Source organism: Dermacentor silvarum, chromosome 7, assembly GCF_013339745.2.
Source record: "Dermacentor silvarum isolate Dsil-2018 chromosome 7, BIME_Dsil_1.4, whole genome shotgun sequence".
Taxonomy (NCBI): domain Eukaryota; kingdom Metazoa; phylum Arthropoda; class Arachnida; order Ixodida; family Ixodidae; genus Dermacentor; species Dermacentor silvarum.
The window spans coordinates 93,761,215-93,787,698 of record NC_051160.1 but is presented as its reverse complement, the minus strand read 5'-3'; the positions used below and the strand labels follow the sequence as shown (position 1 = coordinate 93,787,698).

Genomic DNA, 26,484 nt, shown 5'->3' with positions numbered 1-26,484 from the left:
TACCATGTCATTTGTTAAGCAGCTTGAATCGAGTGCCTCTCATCAACTTCTTAAGTGACAATTTGAAGTCTTTTCATGATAATGGACCGACTTCAAATTGTGCTCTGAGACGATGTGTGTTCTGCGCGTTTTGTTTTCGTACATGAATCACTAAAGCATTTCTTTAGCTCATGTACAAAACGTTCCCATCGCGTTAATATTAATTCATGATACTTAAACCATATCCGTTCGGTGTCAGTGAGCGCGAAGGCGTTTGATAGTTGGCTGGTAGTGCCTCAGTCGTTGAACTTGCTTACTAGTTGGTAATGCTTAAGTCACTCGTCCACATATTGACCTGATTTCCCGCCGAGAACACAAGGTTCTCGGCAGTATCGCCACGTACCAGCTGGCATGCGTCCCTGAGCGTCTCCTTCGGCGCAGATGACAGCAAACGAAAGTCGTAATCAGGCGAGGGACTGACTCCGGCGAAGAATATAATTGCTCCGGGTCCGTCGTAACCTGAACTACCCCGCACCTGGGTCTGTTAGCAAAACTGTTACCAGACGAAAGATACGGGCTCTAATTCTTATTCTTCAAGACAAGCCTCAAAACGGCGGCAAAACGTCCTTGTCTTCTTCCTTAACTCCTATCGCACTTCTTCCACTCACGTGGGAACATTTATATGTAATAATATATTACGAGATGGAATATAGGTGTCATTTCCTGGCCGATAATTTGGACTATTCTTGGGGTTTTTAGAGTGTAGCACCTCACCTACCATGATTGCGTAGTGGTTACGGCGTTACGCTACTAAGCCCGAGGACGCGGGTTAAATCCGCGCTGCGGCTGCCGTAGGGGTGAAATGCAAAAACACCCGTGTAGCGTGCATTGGGTGCGCGGTAAATAACTCCGTGTGGTCGGAATTAATCCGGAGTCCCTCACTACGTCGTGTCTCATAATCATATCGTGGTTTTGGCGCATAAAACCACATAATATAAAGACCACATCCTAATATTTTTTTTCTTTTGCAGTTTCTTGCCACGGAGGAACCAATTTGGACCTATAATTCCACAATTCATGCTAACATTAGCTGCAAAGTGGATGTTATGGTCAATATGACAAACGAAGCGATCAACTTCAATAGGACAATGTATTATCATGGAAACAAGTAAGATGCAGCCAACAATATACTTGAAAACGAAATCACTTACTGTTACTTTCTCCATAGGTCAGGATATCCGGTGGAAGGCACGTTTTTTCCTTATAACGACTCGGATCCATATGCGATTTTATTTGGTGCGCCAGGTAGGCACATTACTTCTATTCATATTACAATACCTAGAGCATTGCAGAGGTCTGTTCAACGTTTCTTCGAAAGCAGTTCACTGTTCTAATAAACTCATATGCACGTATAAGTAACTACAAATGACAACTTTTGCTGAGTTTAGTTCTGATAAAGTTTGCTGCCTAAACACTCAGTCACCTTGTCCGACAAGAAATAAGTATTATCCGGTATTTTTGTTTACATGAAGTCGTATCGAATGGAAGCTGCAGAAATTGCGGATTATACTTTTTTTGTGTGTGACGAGGTAAGCCGCATTTGGTCAAGCAGGTGGCGACAGCACCAAAGCTATACATGATAAGCTATCCAACATCATTCAGCCCATGGCGTAAATATAAACAGACAAGCTTTGGGGAATACAGAAAGCGTACTCTAAAAAATTGAGTTACTTTAACATACGCCAAAGAGGCTGAAGGCGAAATCCTGGGCGCTCAAGATACATTCATTAAATTATTTGACATTGTCATTCGAATGCATTGTTACTTCTTATTACTTGTTTGTGCCGACCAAAGGTCGCGGGTTTGAGTGCCCTTATGGAGGCGACCTTGATTAACTGTGGCTTAACTAACCTCGCCCTAACTAACGCCAAAAGTAGTGGGTTCAACATCCCCACTGGTCGAAAACCTGGTTGGAATGCCTTAATAACTCTACATTATTTAACTCTGCCTTAATTATTTCCGCCTTAACACCAAAGGTGGTGGGTTTGACTCCTACATAAGCTCGAGGGTACGACTCCCACGGTAGGTCGTGGGTTCGGGTGCCTGAATTAACTCTATCTTAATTAGAACACGATGGAGACGGTGACCCGCACACCATCACAATGGTTGCGTGAGCGTTCGTATTTAGGTAAGACACGATGGGGGGTCGGTGCAGTAAGTGAATTACTACACCGAGTCGTCATCGTGCAGGATTTCACTACGACGACACGGTTTTCGCTCAAGGAATTCGAAGATCGACTGAACGATGAGGCATATAAGGTTTTCGCCCTAATAAACGACGAATGGCTATAATCAAAAAGCTTTGAAGATGTGTGCACATTATTTATGCTACGCAATTGCCGTCAGTTATTGACATTGACCGTGAATTATAAATAGTGGCCGTGAATCAGAAATAGTAAAATAGTTTTAAAATAGTAAACAGACGCTCAAAATTATTTTTTTTGAACTAACGTGAGAGCATTACCAGATGAGCTTAGTAGGGCAAATTAGGCTGTTCAGAGTTTGTAAATACGTATAAACAGCATTTTACCATATTATTTTTCCGTGTCTGATATACTATATTGATTTCGCTTATTATTAAATCACTCCTGTTTCAATTCTCTTGTGTCTGCAGTGGCGAGTAAATAAAGGAATATTTATGCTTGCATTTTGAAGGCATTTATCACGGCAAATTAGATAGATTAAGAGTGGTTATGGTTTAGATGGCCAGATCGGTTGTATCGCTTTTCAGTTTCAGCTGTGAGGCATGAGCTTTGTGAACACGGAGAAGACATTGCCAGTGTTGCAGCGTCTCATTTTCTAGAAGACACATTTCTACAGCGTGGGCATCGCGCTACACTGTTTTAGAGCTGATGAGAATAGGGCTGCCAAGTAACTCCGCCGCCGGGCACAAACATGCCCATCCGCAAGCAACGTTGAAATAACAGAGACAGTGAGCACGGGAAAGTAACTGCAGGCAGGCAGGCAGGCCGGCAATGAACTTTATTTTTAGTCCTGAGGAGTTTCTCCGAGAACCCCTTACGGCGGAGGAGCCACTGCAAAAAAAAAAAAGAAAAAAAAAAAAAAAAAAAAACGTGGGCAGCTTGCACTAGTGTGCAAGGCTGGAGTAAACAGCGGAGCTGGTGATCGACCTCGCTTTTCTTCGATGTTTTACTAGGCTTTGCTAAGTGTTGCAATGAAATGCTAAGTGCTGCTAGGCACGGTATTCCGAATCGGCTCGCCGCTCCGCTTGGCCGAGCGACGCGCTTCAAGATGAGCGGCTTCTTCTTCGGGTGTCCGGATCTTCTTTGGTCGTCGCAAGACAAGTGCTGCCGCCGTCGCGGTGGCTCCGAGGTTTATCTTCTCCGTGACGTCACGGCCAAACTCCATCGCCACACTTGCCGAGGTGTGGCTGATGGAAACCTGCCGAGCCGCTGCCAGAGGCGCCTGCTGCAGTCACGGACACCACGCGCGTACGGCGCTAATGCGGGGAAACTGGCGGATGGCGTCGGTAGCAGCTCTGCGCGTTGCCTAGTTAGTGCTGCTAGAACTTCCAGAGACGATAGCCTTTCTTGGTCTACCTGAACGCGAAAAACGTTGTCTGTCAATTCAACCACTCGGCCAAAATCGATTCAACCGCCCGGTCCAAACCAACCAAGCTACTAGCACTGGTGGCACGGGGTCATACACGTCAACATTATATCGCCCAAAGGAAACCTCAGGCCTATTTGAGGCAAAATATATGTACACAACCGTGATCCGCAGCGTTCATTTAATTAAGAATACACATTTGATTGGTTTTTGCGTTCGTAAATGAAACGTCAACGCGTCAGAAGTGGTGTCCAAGAGACTGAAGCCGCGGCTCTGTAGCCGGCTTTAAGCCAATAGTATTAAAAGGCCCCAACAGGTGGTGCGAGAGCAAGGCAAACGCGGGAAATTTGAATTGAATTTAGCAGAACCTCTATGCATCTATCATGGGAAGAGGGGAGGGGAAGAGCGTTAGGGGTGGGAAGGGGGAGAAGAGAGGGTGCTACGTATCAGCGGCGGCAGAAGACTATCGTCTTTCGACGTCATTAGCAGCGAAACAAGCAGATATGCGGACAATTACAGAGAAAGCTGTATAAGGCTAGGCGAAACAAAAACCCGTTCGTCCTATGTATCACTAAACGTCTCGATTGGCTGCGCCGTCATTTACGTCGTTCTCTACGTAGCATCCAAGCGCGCGCGCCATTGGCAGCGCCGTTATTGATGTTAGCGAACGCGTTCCCGCCATTGCCACGTTGACGCTGCTCTGCCCGAACGCCTGCTTCCCTGCTCACCGTTGTCGCATGTGTTCGACATCTCGAGCACGGTGTAAGATATATACTCTTTAGGTGGGGACACTTCTCGGCTTGCTTGCTAGACCCGATCGACTAGATAATGTAGCAACGGCGTGCGTCTATCGGGCCGGCGTCGGCAGGGGATACCTATCGGCGGAACACGACAGCCTAACCCCACCTAGATTTCTGCCGTCCTCGACTGCGCTTCCCTTCTCTGGTATCCATTCTCTAACTCTTAATGGTCCACAGGTTATCCATCCTAAGCATTACATGACCTGTCCAGCTCAATTCTTTCCGCTTAATGATAATTACAATATCGGCTATCCCCGCTTATTCTCTGATCCACACCGCTCTCTTCCTGTCTTTTAACGTTAGGCCTAACATTTTTCGTTCCATCACTCTTTGTGCGGTCCTTAACTTGTTCTCGAGCTTCTTTGTAAGCCTTCAAGTATCTGCCCCATATGTTAGCACCGGTATAATGCAATGATTGTACACTTTTCTTTTCAACGACAGTGGCAAGCTCCCTGACAGGATTTGGCAATGCCTGCCGTATGCACTCCAACCCCATTTTATTCTTCTGTAAATTTATGCCCACTGCAAGCCTTCGTCCTTTAGGACGAAGGCCTTCAGTGGACATATATTATGTAGGCATGTGTAGGCATATTAGTGTAGTGTAGGCATTATGCAGTGTACTGCAGTGTAGGCATCATGTAGGCATATTATAGGCATGCAGTGGACATATATTTAGGTCCACTGCAGGCCTTCGTTCTGCAGTGGACATAAATATAGGCTGATGATGATGGTGATGGTGATTTTCTTTATAATGTGTTACCGTATCTTGTAGGGTTCAAAAACGACGAATAAAATAACTTCATACAAGCAATGATAGGTATAATATTATTATTGCGATTTCCAAATGTGCACTTCATTGCTTTCCCGTGTACCTAATCATCATCGTCTTTCATCTTCGTCTTCTCGCGTGGTCGCCATTCACGTTTTTTTTTAAATAAAATCGTCAGTTGGCCTTAGTCTCTGAAGCTGCAGAGGTACCTGGAGCTTAGTTTAGGTCACCATTTTTTCGCATTCGCTACCGTCACACCTCAGGATGACCCCTCCGACTACGTCAGTTCTATCAAGTCTACCGTGTCACCAGCAGTATGGACTGTCACAAGCATCCCCAAGTCCTTGCTGGACTATTATTGGATCAGCATTTTTCGGCGAGTACCCCTGGAAAATCAGTCACGCGAAAGGTGTAATGCCTTGTGCCTGCACAAAAATGAATATTTCTTGAAGTTAAGGCATTTAATTGTTATATACTGTAAATGTGGATGATTGGTAGCTTTATTAGGGATAAGAAACAATTAACAAGAAAACGAAGATTGGTCTGAGATAAATCCTATATGATCACATTTATGCGTACGCATAAGCATCCATAGGGATCCATATAAAATGCATGAGGAAGCCTACAGTAGGGGTGCGCCAATTGAATTTTGGGGGGTGGGCCAACTAAACATTTGGGGTTGCGCCAACTGAAATGTGAGGGTATGCTTAGGCATACTTAGAAAACTCCAGTGGAGTTTCTGCACACTATGTTTCTACAATTGTAGCCATGTTAGAATTTTCAACTTGGGCGAGCGCTCCGTGTTTTATGCCGCGTATACGCCCAGCGGCCATTTCTGCTGGTCATGTTAGCGCTTGCGCTGTCTGTTCAGTATGAAGTTGTGACGTGGAGTCTCCTACGTGCAAAACGGTTCTGTGAGGCATAGTGAAGTGATTTAGGCCAGCGTGGCCGGAGTTTCCCCTCGTGTTGATGCTGACGGAGCACCAAGCGTGATGTGTGTGCGCATGTTTGAGCTATATGCAGTCAGTCTGAGAGATAAGTTGTGCATATCTGAAAATTTGCACCGCGAATGTGGCCTTACTGTAGCATTTTCGCTGTAATTCAAAGCTTTGCTTTATCATTCATGAGAAGTGACGGAATACAGAATGATTGAATAGCATGAGTAGCGTTGTGCTGCAGTATAGGTTATGCTGTTTCTTTGAGAAGCGGTCAGATTATTATTTGTAGATACAGTGCGTGACTACCTCGATAGTTGGATGGGATTTCTGTCCATGTTACGAAATTGATTGGGTTAGTAATAATGGCGTACTCTACAATGTGATTCTAACTTGCCAAAGTGGTCGAGCGACCGGCTGCGGAGTGCGCGAGTGTCCGAAGCAGGGGTAGATGATGGGTTACACATCTGCTTGTTCTATATAGGGCATGGTCCAAGCATGTGTCATGGACATAAGAGGTGTTATTGCGGCGTTAGCCAATGTGTATAAATGCGTAAGCATTTCTGTAGTCACCCAACGCGAAAACTGTCCGTGCGTCCGGCCATCCGTCACGTAAGACGATTAGGCCTCATTCACACAGCCGTCAAACGCTCCGTCACGTCACCGTCACGGCATCCGTTTTCGTCAGGCGAGAGGGTTTCCGAGTCGTTTTCCCCTGAAGAACGGCTCACCGGCGACGCAGAGCGGTGCTCTACGTTTCCGTCGCCAGCACGGTGACGGATCCCCGCCCCTCAAATATCGACCAATCAGAAATTAAGAAGCCGACGCTAAATACAGCCATACTACAAAGCTGAAGCTGGCAACAGCAGCAGCGGCTGGTTTGTTTACATGCGTGCCAGCATTGGTTCCACGTGCGGCACGTCGAAAACTCAGCTGTCCGTTTTGGTGGTGCTCAAATGTGCGACATGGACCACGTCGATGGCCGAACTTGCGATTCCTGCACATTTTTCGCCCCCACGTACTTGTTCGTCGCCGAGCTTTGCGCCCTTGTTGCGGTCTCCGCTTGCAAATCAAGAACAGCAGCAGAAAACCGCTCGGCATTGCGAAAGTCGCCTATTCCTACACTGCTCCGTCGCACCTGCTGTGCGTTTTTTTGACGTGACGGTGACGTGACGTAGCGTTTGACGGCTGTGTGAATGAGGCCTTACATTCAAGATAGAGCAAGCAGCAATGATTTCGCCAGTTGCGGAAAAAGACGACGACGAACGCGCGAGCAGTGGCAAGAGCACGCCTCTGTACCCACATGATGTGTGCAATCAGGCACGCACTAGGTACACCTTCAGTAAGCCAGAACAGTCGAGCAGCCGTGGCTTCAGATCGGAACGTCATCAGCGCACCTGGCGCCACCACCTGCAGTAGTTTGCTTGTCTCGTGAGTTCACGTTGCGCCGCCTTCCACATTTCGTGTCGCCACAGCGGTGTCGCATTTACCGTAATGGCGCGAAGATGACCGCAACCGCTGAGCAGTGCTAGGATTCGCAGCAGTGTTGAGTGTGAGCAATCAACGCCATGTAGTTATTAGGAAATGCTTACACTTCATTCCGATAACTCCCTGAGGAGATTCTACGTAATATTTTTTAACACGAAAGTGTTTTATGCCGGGGTCTGCGATGAACTTCCTGTAACGGATGTAACGAATGTGAAGTTCGGCGCGATCGAGTAAAATATGTTTTGTTTACAATGATGGTGCCGCTATCTAGGAGCAGTGAAGCGAAGTACTGTATCGTGAAACTAACGAGTAAAGTTGCCACTGGCAAGGAGTGACAGTGGCAACTGTAGACTCAATTGTTTTTGCAAGAACATAATCATCATCATCGCCTCTCACCTTTGTCTTCTTGTTTTATCTGTTTCGGTCGAACACGTGTTTTGAAAATAAGGCATTCATTCAGCTTTCGTGATTTATTACATTGAAATGCGGTTGTTATGACTAAAAATTTAGCTTGTGTACAGAAATTTTCAATTCGTAAAGTAAACGGAAGAATATGATCTGGGAAGGTGAAGTAGGAATTGATAAGAGCCTTGTTGGGCTCGGTATGTTACGTTGTTACGGATAATAAGAAAATTTGGCGCCAGCATCCAAGGTTCATAGCTTCGAAACGATGTTTCCTATGGCTCCAGAATCCATTCTGCAAACATATGGTGCACTGCTGCATTACCACTCCTCCATATATTATGCGCTATGTTTCGTGCCCAAAAGTACAGCTTTCACTGTGACATCGACAGAGGCCCGTGCATTCTATTTCGGTGGTCACCATTATACTATCTGGTTTCTTGTACTCTCGGCGATTGAAAAAGCACGTTGGCGAGCATGAGGGTCGGGTGCCACCTGTAGCTGGCGCTGATCCATTCGTGGTTGAGCCATTTGTTGACGTCAACCCCATCCTGGCCGGAAAAGACGCCAGCATCACGAGCAGGAGACAGACCAATGTAGCTAGGAGCCACGGGAGGGGCAGGGGGTGAAGACGATGTACGTGCACCGACTGACATGGTCCGAAGCGTGATGAAGCGGCCGTTGCGGGGCTCCGTGATGGAAACTACCCAGCATTTCCACCAGAAAGATGTTACGTAAAACGACACAAGGCGGGAATATTTACACTGTATTTACACTACGTGAGAGACACAGTAGCCATGATGGTGGACAGCCACCCGCACCCGATAGAACCGTCTTCTTCGTCGCCTGCCCCAGGCAGAATGTCCCTCTCGTAGCAATATCATACGGTGACAGAAAGCAAATCCTAATTACCTCTGTCCTCAAAACTGTTCGGCAGCTGTTCGTAGGTCGTCCACTGTTATTAAAATCTTGCCTCCTACAGACAATTGACAGGGTTTGCTAAACAATAAAAGCCTTGTATAGAAAGTTTGTATACTGAGAAAAAGTGTTCAAGCTATTAGATTGGGATGGCTTAAGAGCGAGGATCAAAGGCGAATACCTCAACCACCTGCGATTGCCAGGTGACATTGTCCTGTTCAGGAACACCAAAGATGGATTGCAACGAGTACTTCAGGAACTTAACCGAGAATACTGTAAAAGTAGGGTTGAAGATTATTGCGCAGAAGACAAAGGTGATGTTCAACAGCTTGACAAGGGAACAAGAATTCATGATCGCTAGTCACAATCTAGAGTCAGCGCAGCAGTATATCTGCTGAAATTATCAGTTCAAATACAATTCAAGTTTACATAAAGCACAATAGAATTCAAATTCAAATACAGTACACTAGAATTCAAATGAAAATACTCAATTACTCAAAAGGAACCGTGGTCATCAGAATGACATTTACAGAAGAATAAAAATAGGTTGGAGTGCACATGGTGGACATTACAAAATCATCACTGGAAACTTACCACTCTCGTTGAAAAAAAAAAAGGGTACAATTATCGCATTCAAGCTTCAAGCGGTGCTAACATATGGGGCTGAAACATGGAGATTAACAAGGAAGCTCGAGAACAAGTTCAGGACCACGCAAAACGCGACGCAGGGAAATGTGTTAGGCTTAACATTAAGAGACAAGAAGAGAGCGGTGTGCATCAGAGAGCAAACGGGGATAGCCGATATTTTTATTCACAATAAGTAAATAAAATGGGTCTGATTAGGCGATGTAGTGCGTAGGGTAGATAACTGATGAACCATTATAGTTGCAGAATGGGTACCAAGGGAAGGGAAGTGTAGTCGTGAATAGCATAAAATAGGTGGGGTGATCGAATGAGAAAATTTGCAGGGGCAAGTTGGAATCGGCTAGCGCAAGGCAAGGGTAACTGGGACAGGTCTTCTGGGAGAAGCTTTTCTGCAGTGGACATAAAGATGGCTGATGATGATGATGATGATAATGAAAACGATAAAGCTATTATGTGGTTTGTACCATAAGCGTATCGTCACTTACACTCGCTACCTCAAAAAATTAGGTCATCAGCGTGAGTGTTGTCCACTGGCGTGAGTTCAGTGAACTCACGCCAGTGATTTAACTTGTGTCAGTGACGCAGGATAAGTATGCTATTGCAGCCGCAGCACTTTGCCATGAGATAATTGGTTAGAAAAATAATTCGTGTTTTTGCCTAATTATTCAAATATACATTTCAGTTTTTTGTCCAAGTAATGACCGCCTCTTCGAGACCAGCTGATGGACTAGAATTGTACTAGCTGCCACAGGCAATTTCTTTAAAGTTTGAAAGTGTTCGCTAAAACACGCGGTTGAGTACGATGTTGAGCTTGTATCTTTTCTTTGTGCTGTTTTTCTTTCGGCTTTATGCAGGTATATTATCAAATGTGTTTCCTAATTGTTTTATGTTGAAAGCTCTCTGTAATTGGAAATATTGGTGAATATTTATTTGACAAAGCTGTTGTTTTAGGTACGTACTGACAAGCTAACTCTGCACTTACGTCGTAAATGTGTGCAAGAAATTCCCACCTTTCAACAAGGGTGCTTCAGAAAGTATGTGCTAGCTGCATTTCTTTTAAGCGCAATATCTTATTGGGTTAGACGCTGTTTCAGAATTGAGCGTACTCCTTTGCTGAATAAGACATTTTGGTTCAAGCGTACTGTTCAATCGAATCTAGTGTGCGCAATTAGTTCCGCCAACCTTCAGAAAAACAGTGTGACAGTTGAACAAAACAGCGATGCGAAAATTCGCAAGTGGTATGCATCTGCAATAGTAGATGATAAAGATGCATATCTATATACTGAATTATGCACTGTGTTACCAGAGGTGATTTACTTTAATATAGCATACGGGGGTTAGCACTTGGTTCCGTATGTTCATTTTGGCCACTTTATATAGCAGATGCAAGTTCCACAGAAAGAAGTTCTACACCACACAGTCGAACGCTTTTCTAGACTCCAGCGAGCGAGCTGCTGGCTTTTGTCTGAAGCGGTGACTGCGCAATAGGATATGTTCTCTGTGAGAGAGATAGGCTCTTTATTAAAAAAAAATTGTTTTTGCCGGCGCGCATATAACCGCTGGCATACTACTCTGTATAGGGATGGGGAATGGGAATCAAAAATGTCTCTGTTATTTCTCAGCAACAGGTTTCTCTCCAGTCTATTCTGGCTAATGGTCAAGGAACATTCACTGTTGATTGGTTTATTTGACAAGCGCACAGTGCATAATTACGGTGTCGTGATACTAACATTGTTTTCTAGAGCATTTGGATGTTGCTGAGATAGATATGTCGCTGTGGCTGCTGGGTATAGAATTAGTCATACTTGTCAAAACGGGGATAAAAACGGGAAGCATTGCTAGGGCATTTGAAGCTGTATTCGTATAGAAAATTTGATTGTTTCTGTTTGCGTCCTTTCCCATACACAGGCGGCTTTAAAGAGGGTTATGAGCTCATAATCTACGCCAACGACAACTACACCTGCGCCGTGATGAATGTGACACTAACACTGGGCGTTCCAAGTATGTATGCCACGCATGCTTTGAAGACGGGAATACTTCGCTGTTCAGAGCGTGCCTCGAGGGTTTGTTAACCATGAGCGAGAAAGAAACATATCCGCAGAAGGATAGAAAGAAATTCGTACTCGTAAAGGATAGAAAGAAATTCGTAGAAACTCGTACAAATTCGTCAAACAGGTTACAAAACTGCTTATCATGTGGCGATCTTGCGCAGACTGGTTATCAATTTACTGCATCCAATTACATAAAAGTAGAATTGCGCCGGCAAAACTTCCCGGTATGGGCACTCGCTTTTTCTCGCACTGATAGCTGGAAGCATATTCATTTTTATGAAAACGGATGCATTGAGGGTGAAGTTATGGGAGGGTCTAGAAAACCTAATAGTTTTGCTGCGTACCTGCTACGTCTATATGTATATTTGGATATATGAGGTGCGGACAAATCTGTAGCCAATGTTTTTAGACAGTGAGAAACGTTTTCAAAAAAAAAAAGAAAAAAAGATAAGGTACTCATGGCGCATGCGTTGGCAGGAAAGCGTCAATAGTGAAGGATCCTCTTCCTCAGGGAAGCTCTCCTAGCGTCGTCTACTAGATTACAATCTCCATTTGCGATTAGGGGGTACATGGGCCTCTTCGTCAATGCCCAGCACTGCCCATGGTTAGAATATGTAGATAGGATGGTCCAGTTTTAAGCAAATCGAACTACATTGAGTAAGGGAACCGACAACTAAAAAACAAAAATTTTACAAACGCCTTGATTCGAACCTTACCACACAACAGAAAGAAATAATCATGGCTGCCTTGCAAGAATTCACTTAGGAGCGCGCGATCTACCTGAAGCTCCGTAGCTCGCTCGCCGCAGTTCAACCGATGCCGGTATGTTTTTACATGCTTCCCAAAACACGTAAGGAGCACAACACTGACCGGCCTTTCATATTTCACACGGGAGCAGTGACCGAACTAATATCCAGTTACGTTGAGTCGCCAATAGGAAACATACCGCTTACAAACCAATCCTACTTGCGCGACACAAATCACCTTCTTTTGGAAACCGCTAACATAAAGCTCCCAGATGGGGAATTTTTATCGCATTGTATGTTAATTCAATTTACACGTATATTACGCATGATGATTGCATATGCGACCTTCTAGAATCATGGCGCAACCATAACCATACATCATATCCAACCCGAAAGTAATCGAAATTTTAACAAGGCTTGTTCTAGAATTAGAGGGGTTTGGGTGTAACTGTCAGCACTTCTTTCAATTAAGTGACATCGCCATATGCATAAGAATGGCACCAAACTACGCTAACACATCCACGCACCATATCGAGTCGTGTCCCAAGATGATATCAGACCATTTTTCTAGAAGCAGTGCCTATAGACATCTTCATTATTTGGACAGGGTTCGAAAACAACCTTAGCAAACTCATGGATGCTTTCCACCAAGCACATCGGAACTTTCTGTTAACGCACCCATATTTTCATGCGGAAACAAAATTCCTCAATGTGCACATTCGAATAGAGGACGGCATGCTGGTCACTAGCGTATACACAAATCCCACGGAGATGTCGACCTCGCGTCACTGTAAAATCAGTGTTCCTTGTTCTCAAGCACACAGGTTCAAAAGAATCTGCTCCCACGCGGACGACTTCCGCAAAAGCACTACGCGCATGAGTGACGTAACTGTAAGGGAGCACTAGACGTCTTCTATCATTCATGACACAATCACGCAAGAAGCACATCTCAACCGTCACCAACTGTTACAAGAACACAAATGCTTCAATCAGAAGCGGAAGAAAAACATGGTGTTAACTTGCACAAGGAACATTCCAAACGTCAAGAAAATATTGAAAAGCCATTTTAATGTAATCGAACGAAGTGAGCGACGGTGGAAAATAGTCACTTCTCCACGCGTGGTGTATAGGCGACCAAAAGCATGAGAGAACATCATGCACGCAAAAACACAAAGAAGACCGCGCATCGGATGTCGTCCCTGCGGGAAAAGGAGATGGAAGGCGTGGAAACACATGCAGAAATATTCGCAGAGAGCAAGCTGTTCCAAGTTCAACCACCTCATTAAAGGTGAACTAACTGTGATTCATCGAGTGTCGTCTATCTCTTGGAATGTGTATCATGCAACGTCAAAAGCAAAGAACAGACGAACGCCCCATTAAGGATTCGGCTCAACAGTTATCGCGCACATTAGCAGTTATTCCTCGGCGTTGCCCTTTCTAAGCTAACTACAAGGTCAATTAACATGGTCGGGAAGGCGAGGCTGAAATACAGTTCCAAGCCAAAGAGCAGCGACATCCATTATGGTCGCGCAATTGAAGTGCGACTACATCTCGCGGGGCAAAGCACTAGTTGTTGAAAATTATGCATCCAATACGTCTCCAAAACATTTGAAAAAGTGCAGACAATTCCATTAGAATAGAAAAATATGAAGTCGTAGGCTGTTTTCTCCATTCACGAAGAATTATTAATACGAAACTGCGCAGGCTTTCTGAAGTTTGCTCGTGGCGATGCGTGCTGAAATATGTCGAGATCGAATTACCGTATTTAACACTACAATTTCGCCAAAAGTCTCTTATGGGTAGCCATAAAAAGTAATGGCTATATATATAGTGTTATCCTTGTAATATTTGTTCACCAACCTTATTTTTGAACTGCCTTCTCACTAAATATTGTGTCTCAGCTATGACCTCAGTACCACAGAAAATCTACTGGGGGCACGCGTACTGTGTTAGTGAAGATTTTAGTGTGGTTTTTTCGAATCATTTCAATGTAATGTTTACTTTATCTTGACACCGAAATAACAGGCGTGTGTTGGTACTAAGGATACACGGATATGCTACTTCGTTCAAAATCTGTGTGAACCCATTGCTCTGAATTCATGCAAAACACTCACGCTCACCAGAGTAAAGCGTGCCGTTATAGAATGAGGTCTGTAAATAGAGATGGGTGTATTCATGTTAGATTGTGATGCGATGTTTTGGCGAATGTTCATTTACTACGCTTTATATGTATTGTTGTGTGCTCAGTATACGCAATGTTATAGAGATGTGATGTGAGCTGGTGCAGTAGACTCCTTGGCGGAACAAGCCTCCAATGGAAAATGTAGATTTTTTGTTCGGCGAGAAGTGGGCCCCGCGATATGTAGATGGCGTAGCCGTGCCTCCACAAGCCGCCATTGCAGGACGTATGGGCTTCTAGGGAACCTTCGCTACCTTGCATACTGCACCAAAATGTCACGGCTTTGACAGTATGAAAGTTACATTACTGGAAAGCTGTTTTCGCACTACGAGAGAACGCGAACAACGCGAATTTTAATTAATCCAAAAAATTTACAAAATGGCACTGGGATATGTGAACGCCCCGGCATTAAGCATTAATCATTAATGCATTAAGATCATTAGAAGGCGAATGCAGCTCCCTTTTATGACTTACCTTTTTTTCAACGACCAACTACCGTACCATACAACTTTTGCATATATAATTTGTTTGCGCATTCACGCCCCGCTCTGCATGTAGCTTTCACTGGGCACAGTGCGTCCGGCCAGCATGCAAAGACAAATAAATGTTTTTACGGTGACTTACTATGCAGACTTACTACTTACCTAGTTCTTTAAATGTTGTTAATGTTTTTATTTCGCTGACAATTTTTTTTTCTCTTTCGCTTCTACTTTCTTTCTCTATTTTATTCCTTCTTCATTTCTATTTATTTATTTATTTATTTATTTATTTATTTATTTATTTATTTATTTATTTATTTATTTATTTATTTGATATTCTTTTCGACGGGAAGGCTAGTTGGAGGAATCCGTTGTTGCAGTCTGCTCGCGCGGGTGCGTTGAACAATGACTTCACCTATTCGACACGTCATCCCCGTTCCTTCCCCACCCTTTCTCCTGGCTACGAGAACAAAGCTCACTAGGTGCCACACCACGGCATCAAGTACCGCGCCACGGCATCAACTGGAGCCGGCTTACCTCCCTCATGGGTACCGCGGCGAGAGGCTGTCAGCTCTAGCAGACAAGAGACGGCACCGCGTATATCTGACCCTGTTTACGATTTTAGCTCGAAGTGCTTCTTGTGCTGCGTCTGCCCCTTTAGCGTAACTGTTAGCCTCGTAAACTAAAATCGCACACTCTTTAAAGAAAGCCTTTCCTACAGAATTTATTCAATCGCTATTGGCGTAAATTGTTGTATTTAACCTCTAACACACACGTTCTTTCTTTCTCTTCTTTTTTAAAACGCGGAGCTGTTTAAGCTATTGGTTAGGCCGCGTAATGCGAACAAATAACTGCGCCTGGCGATGACGCCACCGCGCGTTGCTTAGCAACGCCTCGCATCAGACGCGGATGCGGTCCATTCTGGATGACGAGGCCGGCGCGAAACACAGCATGTCGTATCTCGACGCCGCCTTCAGCCGTGGCACGCCGACGAACGCCGGTTACGTCGGCCACGTCTATCGAGTGCTGATCTTTTGTTGGCGTGACGTCTACGTGCCGAGCGCGCTCGCGCGTCAACGCTAGGATGGTCTATATAGTGGCCTTTAGAAGACTGCTCGCCGACCCCGAGTAACGTCCCGATACTCCCATACGGCTAAGTTTGGCTAAGAACCAGCCAATCCAAACTAAGTTAAGCAACGGAAAGCTAAGACAAAGCTAAGAACCTTCCAAGCCAAACCAAGTTAAGCAAAATAATGCAAAGTCAAAGCCAGGGAAGGGCCACCATCTTCGCTGTTTGCCCAGTCTGCGCACCACTTAGAGTGAAGCTGCCCTTATTTTTTTAGAGCGAAGCTGTTAAAGACGGCGCCCCGAGGATCGTGTCAGTGTGAAGAAAAAATGTGGTTGATCACTCTTATATAGGAATCGGTATAGAACACGAAAGTGAAACGTGTCTTCACAGAAGTAGTGTAATGTTTATTGCACATTGATATATAATGTCTATTGGTGTTTTGTGGCTAAAGCGCCCTTAGGCGTTGATGCACCCACGCTGACGCCTGGTGGCACGTCTCCTCCATCACGACTACCAACGTCGATGACCATGAGCAACCGTCGTGCATATGGAAGCTGCACTACGCTGCACACGCTAGCACAACGCGAAAGACGAAGCACGTAACTGACACACTAATACAACGCGCAAGACAAAGCACGTAACTGAATCGTCACCGAGTCAAATCAGCGCGTACAGCGCGTCGTAATTACAGCCTCCGCGATCAACTTCAGAAACATTTTCAGAGCTAATTGCGGAGGCCACGCTCCGCTGTGCTGAGTACGGTGAACGCCACCTAGGTGGCGTTGGTAGTGCTTCTTGATGCCAGCGTCCCTTCGAATGCTGGCATCGAGGCGTCGTAGTGCTGAGACCACCGAAGCGTTCACTGTCGGTGCGCGTTAGTGTCATAATGCAGTACTTCTCTTTTCTGCTCGTAGGCGGCGGCACCACCCCGAGCAAGAGCGCGGGTACACGGAGGAGTGTTAGATATATAAGGCGCGTCTGCGTAGCTCTCCGCAAATGCGTTTGTGGCGCAATGGGTTAAACGCTCGGCGATCTATCGTCGCGGACCGAGAGGTCGTGGGTTCGATTTCCAAATTTTGCATGTTTGTGGAACTTTTTCTTCTGGTTTCTTTCTTTGTATTATGTTCGTGTACATTGTAAGCTGACGTATTTCCGTGACGGAAATACGTCAGTGAAGTCTTGGTGGACCCCGGCATAAAACACTTTCGTGTTAAAAAACTATCATCATCACCATTGGCTAAGCGTCGTCGTCTTTTTGGGCACACGGCCCCTCCTCTCTCTCGGCTGGTTGAGTCCCCGCTATCTCTCTTCTCTTGCGTCAGTCGACCTTCTTTTATGCCGCGTTCCCCCCTGAGGAGACTTGGGCCCGACTAAAAGTCTAGCGCAGCAAGCCTGCTGGAAGCAGCGCTAGACGAGAGTTGGGTCCTGCTGGGAGGCTAGCGAGGCTATGCCGGCAGCGCTGCTTCTTTGCGTCCCTCCGCATCGGCTGCTGATGCTCACTCTCTCCCTCGCCCCTATGGCTGCTCCGCGTGCGTGTATTGACAGAGCCAGTGATATATGGAACTGAAAAGTTCCATAAATGGAAGACGTAAAGAGGTCTGACCGCCGCCTTGGTCAGGTGCTCTGCAGCCGCTGGGGACTGATGGCCATGGGTTAATTGTAGGAGTCATCAGGGAGGTTTTTTTTTCACCTGCCAACAACTGTTCCAAAGTTTTTTTATTGCTCGACGTAGAGGCTCCTTTATTTAACGTATCTCTCTCTCTCTAATACAATCACCAATTCTAGAGCGAGAAAATCTTGTCTAATTAAATTGCATGCGCCAGGCAAATAGTGTTGTACATTCTAGAACACATGTTCGTAGCAGTGATTACGCTACAACATAGGAGTCATGTAGACATCACCGGCCGACATACATATCGCGCTCGTCAGAAACGTTGTCCGGGGTTCTTGTTGCTTACTTATACCTGCTCGACACGCTGCTGAAAGGGTGAGGACCTCTTCGAGTTTTCCACATTTGTGCCAGTGAAGTCTAAATAATTGTGGCAGTTGGCACTTTGAAACTCACTCATGTAATCGAGCCCCATAGCCATGTCACACTGGTTCAGTTTAACTGATTAGGAATCAAGTGCCTAAGCATAGTTTATAATCATGGTTCTGATTGTGTTACTCGCGCACCATACGCTTCATATCAAGCGACTAACATGTAACACGTAAAATAACATCGTGTCATAGCTGCGACTTGCGGTGAATGGCACTGGCATTTCACTTCAGCGGTACATAAAACAATATCACGCTTAATTCAAACATTGCTGGTAGAAACGCTCGTCTCTGTATGTAATACACCACGCATTTGGTAGGGGGTTTTGCTTGATGGAACCAGAATACCATTATGATGCATACCGTATGGGAGACTCCGGATTATTGTTACGTGATGAATAGCGTACACCCAATGCAAGGTACACGAGCGTTCTTGCATTTCTTCTCCATCAAGACATCAAAGCCACGGCGCTGACCGAACCCGGGACCTCGAACCCAGCAGCCGAACGCCATAGCCAGTGGGCTACTGCAACCGGTCTCTAATTCCGTCGTCTGTAATGTGACTGTATTTATCCCTTTTGTCCCGTGCTACCACATGTTACGGAGCTTGCTGTCGTTCTTCACGTTTCGTATTGCAAACTACTTAAGCAAATAAGAAATTCGGCGAGGTATACCATGAGCAAGTGCTTTCCCTGACATCCAGTGGTGGCCACGCCCGAAATCATACTCCGGGGCCTTTCCTTCTCGAATTGAAAGAAACGTACATTAGATGTTCTAAACGACACAACAAACAACATCCATACACTTTGATCACTGCGTTTGCGCAATGATTGCGACTGACTGCTTCGTCTGCCTGACCGCTCCATGGCAGCTTGGAAATTATATGGCGAGAATTGATCACGCCACGGCGACTGGCCAATAGGCGGCACAGCATCGAAGAGAAAATGGTTGCGACATTTTTCAAGTTTGCGTGACTTTTACATATAACCAAAACCGGTGACCTTACTAGACGCGATTGGGAAACAGGCACAATTTCTGTTGGAAAGGGCTTTCTTATCAAATAAGTTATCAGCAAGGTTGCTATTACAGCAATCTGCGAAAGAGCTGCGCAATTACCTTTTCAATGCAATTACCATTCTTTGCTTACCTCGGGCGTTTCGAGCCTGCCTAGATATTTATCCTATTTATACACGAGTATCTAGCCTCTTACTCCGACAAAGCGCCCCAAGCTGTCTGCCAGCTTAGCCACTAGGTATGTGCTCAGATTTGTCGTGCCGTCATGGTCGTTCCATATCGCCATCATTCCAGCTTTGTCATCTGGCTCTCGCTGTGCCGTCTTCGTCACGCCGCCTGCGCCGACACAGTGGGCCAAGTTGTCTCGCAGCTTAAACCACTAGGTACGTGCCCATGGTCGTGGTGCAATCAGGGTCGTCCTATCGCCATCATTCCAGCTTTGTCACCTGTCTCTCGTCATGCTGTGGTCGTCGCGCTTCCTACGCCGACGAATAGGACCAAGCTGTCTAATAGCTTGCACCACTAGATATGTAAGTGTGGTGTGATGCCGTCAGGTTCGTTGCATCATCGTTATTTCAGATTCATGAATCGCTCAAGGTCGATCCAAATAGGACGCGAAGCTTCGGGCGAGAAGCGGTTCAGAACGAATTTTCACCGACATCAGCAAGGGTGGTTATTTATTTATTTATTTATTTATTTTTATTTTCGTACTCTCAATCGCCCGAAGGCTTTACAGAGAGGAGGGGCAAGAACAAATGTAAGTATTAATGGCGGTCTTGAAATTCTTGGAGTCAGAGATGGCGGTGATGGAGGCAGGGAGGTGGTTCCAGTCTTCCGAGGTTCTTGGTATAAGTGCGTCAGAGTAGATTTTTGTGCGACAAAGGGGTACACCAACTTTCTGGGAATGATCAATGCGAGATGACACGTACGATGGCCGATGTAGTAATTCTTCCTTAAGTGTGAGATCGAAGTAAAATATTTTATGGAAGAGGCACAGTCGAGAACACTGTCGGCGCAGAGCGAGGTCTGGTAGGTCAAGAGTTAGTTTCATTGCGGAGACGCTAGAATAACGACTATAGTTAGAAATTATAAACCGGGCGCTGCGATTCTGGATAAGCTCTAAAGAGTTTGTTAGTGTTACCTGGCCAGGATCCCAAATTGAGCAGGCATACTCAAGTTTGGGTCTGACCAAGGTCTTGTAAAGTGTGAGTTTAACTGTAGTGTTGGCGCGTGAGAAGTTGCGACGCAAAAAACCTAGCATGCGGTTAGCGTTGTTGATAATATAGTTCACATGAAAAGTCCATGATAGATTCTGGGCTATAATGACGCCGAGATATTTGTAAGAAGTCACGGCGATTAGGGGTGTGTTATTAAGAGTGTAATCAGCGGGATTAGTTGAGTAAGGCACTCGAGACACGCGCATGCTTTTACACTTGTTAATATTAAGTTTCATTAGCCAATCAGAACACCAGCGGGAAATACTATCAAGGTCAGTCTGTAATGCAGCATGGTCGCAGGAGTTAGAAATTATGCGATATATTACACAATCATCAGCAAACAGTTTTATAGTAGAAGAAACTTGGGTAGGAAGATCATTGCTGTATATGAGAAAGAGTAGTGGTCCTAGAACCGACCCCTGAGGTACCCCCGATGTTACTGAAGCGAAAGAAGAATCATGACCGTTAGCCGAAACATATTGAAAGCGGTTAGAAAGAAAACATTTAATCCAACTTAGGACATTGGCATCGAGGTTCAAACTGTCAAGTTTAAAAAAGAGTAGCTGATGTGAGACTGAATCAAATGCCTTAGCGAAATCTAGAAAAATACAGTCGACAACGAAACCATTATCAACAGCGCGAAATAAGTCGTTTGTAAATAACAGAAGTTGTGTTTCACACGAAAGATATTTTCTAAAACCATGTTGACAAGTAGAAAAAAATGAGTTAGATTCAAGAAAACATACCACATGTGAATAGATGACGTGTTCCATGAGCTTGCAAGGTATACTGGTCAATGATATCGGTCTGTAGTTCAGTGGAGAGTGAGAAACACCTGATTTGTGCAAAGGAACCACCCTCCCCACCTTCCAATCACTTGGTATGGTGCAACATTGCAATGACTGTGAGAAAATCTCGCAAAGAATCAATGATGAATACACTGATGTACTTTTCAAAAACTTCGAATTAATACCGTCAGGGCCAGCACTGCTAGAGACCTTTAGGGTTTCGATTAAACGAGAAATACCAATTGAATCAAACACAATAGGATACATGGGGGAAAAACCGGAGTCGGGATAATCAGGATATACAACAGGATTATTATGCGAAAAAAAGGAAATAAATGCATTATTTAATACATCACAACAGTCCTTGTTATCTACAGGAACGCCAGCAGTATCACAAAGCTCAATCAAGGTTTCATTTTTGTTATTGACTGCGCACCAAAATTTTCGAGGATTGTCACGTAGAAGTGTCGGCAGTGTGCTACAATAAAAGTCATCCTTGGCCCGTGCTATAGCCTGTTTGTATTCGTTATCTGCGTTAGTGTAAGCAAACCAGCTCGAGGCGTTTGTGGATCTTTTTGTGCGTCGAAATAACCTTTTCTTTTTATTTAGAAGCCGTTTAAGTTGTGCGTTAAACCAAGGTGCCCGAGATTTAGTCGTAATACGCTTCAGTGGGATATAACGGTCCATTAGGTATTTTATTTTATTTTTAAACAAAGCCCAGTTTGCTTCCACCGTGCGAGTGTACAAATTCGGCAAATATTCGCTAATGAAGGATGACAATTCAGAATTAATAGCGGTGACATCAGCATTCTTATAATCACGAATAACTTTGGATGATTTGAACGATGGGGTGCAAGCACGTAAGTCGAAAAGTAGAATGCAGTGATCACTAACGCCAGAAAAATGTTGAACACTTGGAACGAGGTTAGGGGTTGTGGTTAAAATGAGGTCCAAAACGGTAGCGGAATGACTGGAACTTCGTGTCGGATTAGTGACAAGTTGCGTGAGGTTAAAATCAAGACATAGGTTAAGGAACGCAAGGCACTCAGATCCACCCTTTATAACTGTAGGTTGGGTTTTCCAGTCAATCCCTGGAAAGTTAAAATCGCCCACTAAGAATAAAGGGCATGAAGAAAACTGTTGTGTCAAGTTGCTTAAAATGTCGGAAAGTTCATTGCAAAATGTGTTAGTTGAACTAGGTGACCGGTAGCAGGCACTAAAGATGAAGTCTTTGTGATCGATGGTTATTCGAGCGCATACAAATTCCAAATCAGTAGAAATAGTTATCTCGCGGCAAGATATGGTATCACGGACGGCTATAAGCACTCCGCCGCCTGTCCGCTGCTCGCGGTCTCGACGAAAGAACTTATAGTTACTTTCACATTCAAAAATTTCGTGATTAGCTATCTGATTTGAGAGCCACGTTTCTGTAAGAATGACTATGTCGGCTGAACACGTGTCTATTAGAGAGGACAAAGATTCGCGTTTGTTACCTACGCTGCGCACGTTAGAATAGAAGACAGAGACCTGTTTACGATTCGGGTTAGTAATAAGCTATGACGTTGCTGCATGTGCACTGCTAGTACCTGTGGAAGAACGGTTGTTATTGTTAGTGACAGGAGCCACGCCTGAATGAAGTTCGCAAACCTGGTCAGTGGTGGGACAATACACGTAGGTTTTCCTATTTATATGCAGTTTGTTAAGACGAAGTGTGTACTGTTGGCCGCTATTCTTGCCGAATTCAATAAGTTTCTTTCGACATTGACGTGTAGCTCGGCAAAAGTCCTCAGCCACAGATATGCCTGTACCGCGAAATTTTGAACGCTGAGAAAGGATGTTGTCCTTCAGTTTTGAGGAACCAAATTTTACTATTATTGGCCGTGTTTTGCCCAAGACGTGCGTACCCAGACGGTGTGCGCGTGAAATTCTGTCATCAGGAAACGTAAGATTTAAAATACGGGCGAGCGACTCACGAACATGGCACTCGGACTGCGCCCAGGTTTCCGCAGGACTATCGACAAGCCCGTAAAAGATCAAATTGTCACGTCGCGATCTATCCTCAAGTTCATCGAGTCGTGAATTTAGTATTACAGTTTCATTCATAACACTGCTCACAATACCAGGTAGGTTCTCGTCATGCCGAGATGAATCAAACGATTCAACAACGGATTCGACCGCGGAAAGTCTGGTTGTTATGTCAGACACCTTTTGTTCCAGTTGTTCTTGATTCCGTCTTACTTCGGTTAGCATTTGCATCATCTCAGCATGACCTGCATCGACTTTTGCTGACAATGTGGCAATCGCAGCCAGAACGTCACTATCATTGGCAGGCCCTGGATTCGTTTCAACGTCGCCAGCCAACAACAACAACATGACAACATGCGCACATTCACTAACAATATCCAAAATAACTATTGGGCTTGGGAGGAGCAGCAGGCAAACATCATGTGAGCGTTTAGCATGTAAAGAGGGATATTTACTGACCTGCACAACGAAGCAGAAAGGATTGAAAACCGGCTGCATAGCTGCTGCTCCTCCGTGCCCACTAAAGGGAAACGATGCCGGCGGTGCGTTTAAATCTGTGGTGGTGACTGATGCCGTTGCCGATGACACTGTCCTGGTGAAGCCCGTCAATGTTGCCGTGTGCTCCCTCAGTGGCAAAGAAACGTTTGGAAAAGGCAGCACCGGTATCCCGGAAGGTAATGGTACGACAGCGACTGATCCATCAGGCGGCAAGGGCGGCCATGCTGATAACAAGGCCTGCACAACGAAGCAGAAAGGATTGAAAACCGGCTGCATAGCTGCTGCTCCTCCGTGCCCACGCCCACTGGGAGCAGTGACCGAAGCGCGACTATGTTTGCAGGGAACAAACATTGGGAAAGAAAAAAAGCGTTTCTTTTTAATTAAAGGGAGACACAGTTAAATTCATTCAACGAAAATAAAATTCCTTATCAATTTTATATACGTATGACGAGAAAAGAAAAGAGAACTCAATTTTATTTGATTATTATCAATAAATAACCTTTTTCTGCACCCACCGTAAGAGCGCCCGCGGCGTGCGTTGACGCCGCTATCACTGGCAATGCAATGCAGCTCTTGAAATGTGCAGAAAGGCGCGCTTGTAAAGTTCAGCTGTTACAATACGCTCCCCTCACATATTGTGTTGTTTTGCGTGTCGATGTTTGTCTGAATTTGGTGACGCGGGTAGTTTCATAGTTTCTTAACGTGTTCAGTCAAAAGCAGTGAGCCGCTACTGCGAGGCTGCTGCATGGCACTATCTTGGGCGTCACACTGCAGTCCCCGCCAAATTCAGGCTCTCAAATCTATGTCACCAGTTTCAGCCTGTCTCCTTGAAAGTGCAACTACTTACGTGTAACTGGCTAATGAGAAAGTAATTGAATCACATTGAGCATTACAGAGTAAACAGTGCAGTCACTATATAGCAAAAGTACCAAATATGTACTTGATTACAATGATCACTTACACGTAATAAGGTACGTACAAGTCTGGATGCATGATATCATCTATGTGACGACGACACAGTGACAACCAGGGTAGGACAACGGTGGGATAATCTCGATTGCACGACGACAACATGATGGCGATACAATGGCGAACGAGGAATGACGTCGATGGATCGCCGATGGTGGTATGACAACGAGGGCTTCACAATTCTATGAAGATGCTGAAGTGATGACGATGGTGAAACAACAGCATGACGACAATCGCATGAAGACAATGGTATGACGACGACAGCATCACTAATGCCGGATTCCGATGTTACAGTGATGACGATGGAATGAACGCAACGTCATTCCGACGATGGCATGACAACGACATTGGGACAATCAGATGATCAAACGTGCATCTAGACAATGACATGACGACACATTTATCACGACACCTGTATGGCGACGAGACATGACGAGATTCTGATTCTTATGACGAACCTGGAGCGACGCTGATGGCGCGACCAGGACGGCATACGACGATGTTCTAACCACGGAGGCACGATAGCGACTATCTCACGTGGGCGGCATCACAATAGCGGCCTAATTCCGATTTAATGACGACAGTAAGACTACAGTACAATAAAGAAGAAATACTGACGTCGATGAAACTATGTAGGTGGTATGACGATGACGGCATGATGACAATGCGATGACGTCACTGAAGTGATAATGATGAAACAACAGCGTCACGGCGATTGCATGACAACGACTGTAGGACGGCACTGGCGTTGTGACGACTGCATGACGCCTGAATGACAACGATGACTTGAATATGAAAGCATGACGAGTGTCGGGTGACCAAAACCTCAATGACGGCAATGCAACGACCAAGACGGCATCACGATCGTGAGCCTATGCCTAGTAGCCCGAGCTATAGGACAACTATTGGACAATATATTTATATATATATATATATATACATGCTCCAACGGCTGAAGCAGGGATGGAATAATATTCGTATTAAAAGCACTAGTACGTTCATGATTCATCTGAATCGCGCGTGACCGCGCGCCTGCAGCTTTCTTAGCTTGGTACAGCTACTGGCTGTACGTAGCGCACTAAGTCACCGTTAACATTATTCCACGAATTTTGAACAATAATAATCATGGATTGCCATGTGATGGTGAATCGCACATGCACTCCTCTGTCTGGTTAATTTGGGGAGAAAAGCTCTGACAGCAGTGGTTGTTTTATATACCAATAGACCACTGAAGAATTTCTAGAGGAGTTTCTACAAATTGTACGATGCCTGCCGCTTTGCTGTATCATTATATATACAACAATACGGTTGCCAATATGGGAGCACATTTCAAAATTAGGCCACTGTAATTGCCACGTCTGTTTTGTATTATCCTCAGAGCGGAGCACAATCTTACTTGGGAAGAAGTAATGATAGGTAACAAAATTTACCCGTAACTACAAATATGAATATTCTGCCATCGCCTTTTATTACACTTAGTCCTTAATTGCTTTTTTGGTAAACTCTTGCTTGCAGATAGTAAGAACTAACGTCTGTACACCTTCTGAGAATTTTTATTTCCTCTTTGTTGCAGGCTTCTGGTTTGACCTGCGCGTGAGAAATTCCTCTGTCACCCTTGGGCCCGATCGAGACTGCCAAAATTACTACAAGCACGTTGCTCCGAAGTCGGAGCAACTGTATAATCCGAAATGTCAGGCGATTCTACAGCATTCCGATGCAACTCCAGTTCGGCGGCTGGATATATTGAACTAAAGAAATGGCAACAGACAATTAATCATTCATTTCTTCCATTAGGTTTTTTTATACATATTTGCACATTTATGGAATAAAGTGTAGAATGCTTGGC

General features: G+C 45.0%; 2 protein-coding genes across 2 annotated transcripts; one reads left to right on the top strand and one right to left on the bottom strand.

Moving 5' to 3' along the window:
• The first annotated feature begins 1,013 nt into the window (after window positions 1-1,013).
• On the top strand, window positions 1,014-26,484 carry LOC125946875 (uncharacterized). The gene is made up of 4 exons (XM_049670997.1): window positions 1,014-1,147; window positions 1,208-1,284; window positions 11,475-11,567; window positions 26,212-26,484. Exons 1-4 carry the CDS (start codon window positions 1,086-1,088, stop codon window positions 26,388-26,390), a joined length of 411 nt encoding a protein of 136 aa, XP_049526954.1. The 5' UTR covers window positions 1,014-1,085; the 3' UTR covers window positions 26,391-26,484.
• Window positions 22,057-23,951, bottom strand: LOC119458280 (uncharacterized). Its single transcript, XM_037720115.2, has one exon. The coding sequence runs from the start codon at window positions 23,943-23,945 to the stop codon at window positions 22,701-22,703; it is 1,245 nt and encodes a 414-aa protein (XP_037576043.2). The 5' UTR covers window positions 23,946-23,951; the 3' UTR covers window positions 22,057-22,700.

Bases quoted from the DNA above. Each gene is read 5' to 3' on its own strand.
- LOC125946875 (XM_049670997.1), top strand. From the start codon at position 1,086: ATGGTCAATATGACAAACGAAGCGATCAACTTCAATAGGACAATGTAT. The intron at 1,285-11,474 runs GTAGGCACATTA...TCCCATACACAG, and splicing joins GATTTTATTTGGTGCGCCAG to GCGGCTTTAAAGAGGGTTAT. The intron at 11,568-26,211 runs GTATGTATGCCA...TCTTTGTTGCAG, and splicing joins ACTAACACTGGGCGTTCCAA to GCTTCTGGTTTGACCTGCGC.
- LOC119458280 (XM_037720115.2), bottom strand. From the start codon at position 23,945: ATGCAGCCGGTTTTCAATCCTTTCTGCTTCGTTGTGCAGGCCTTGTTA.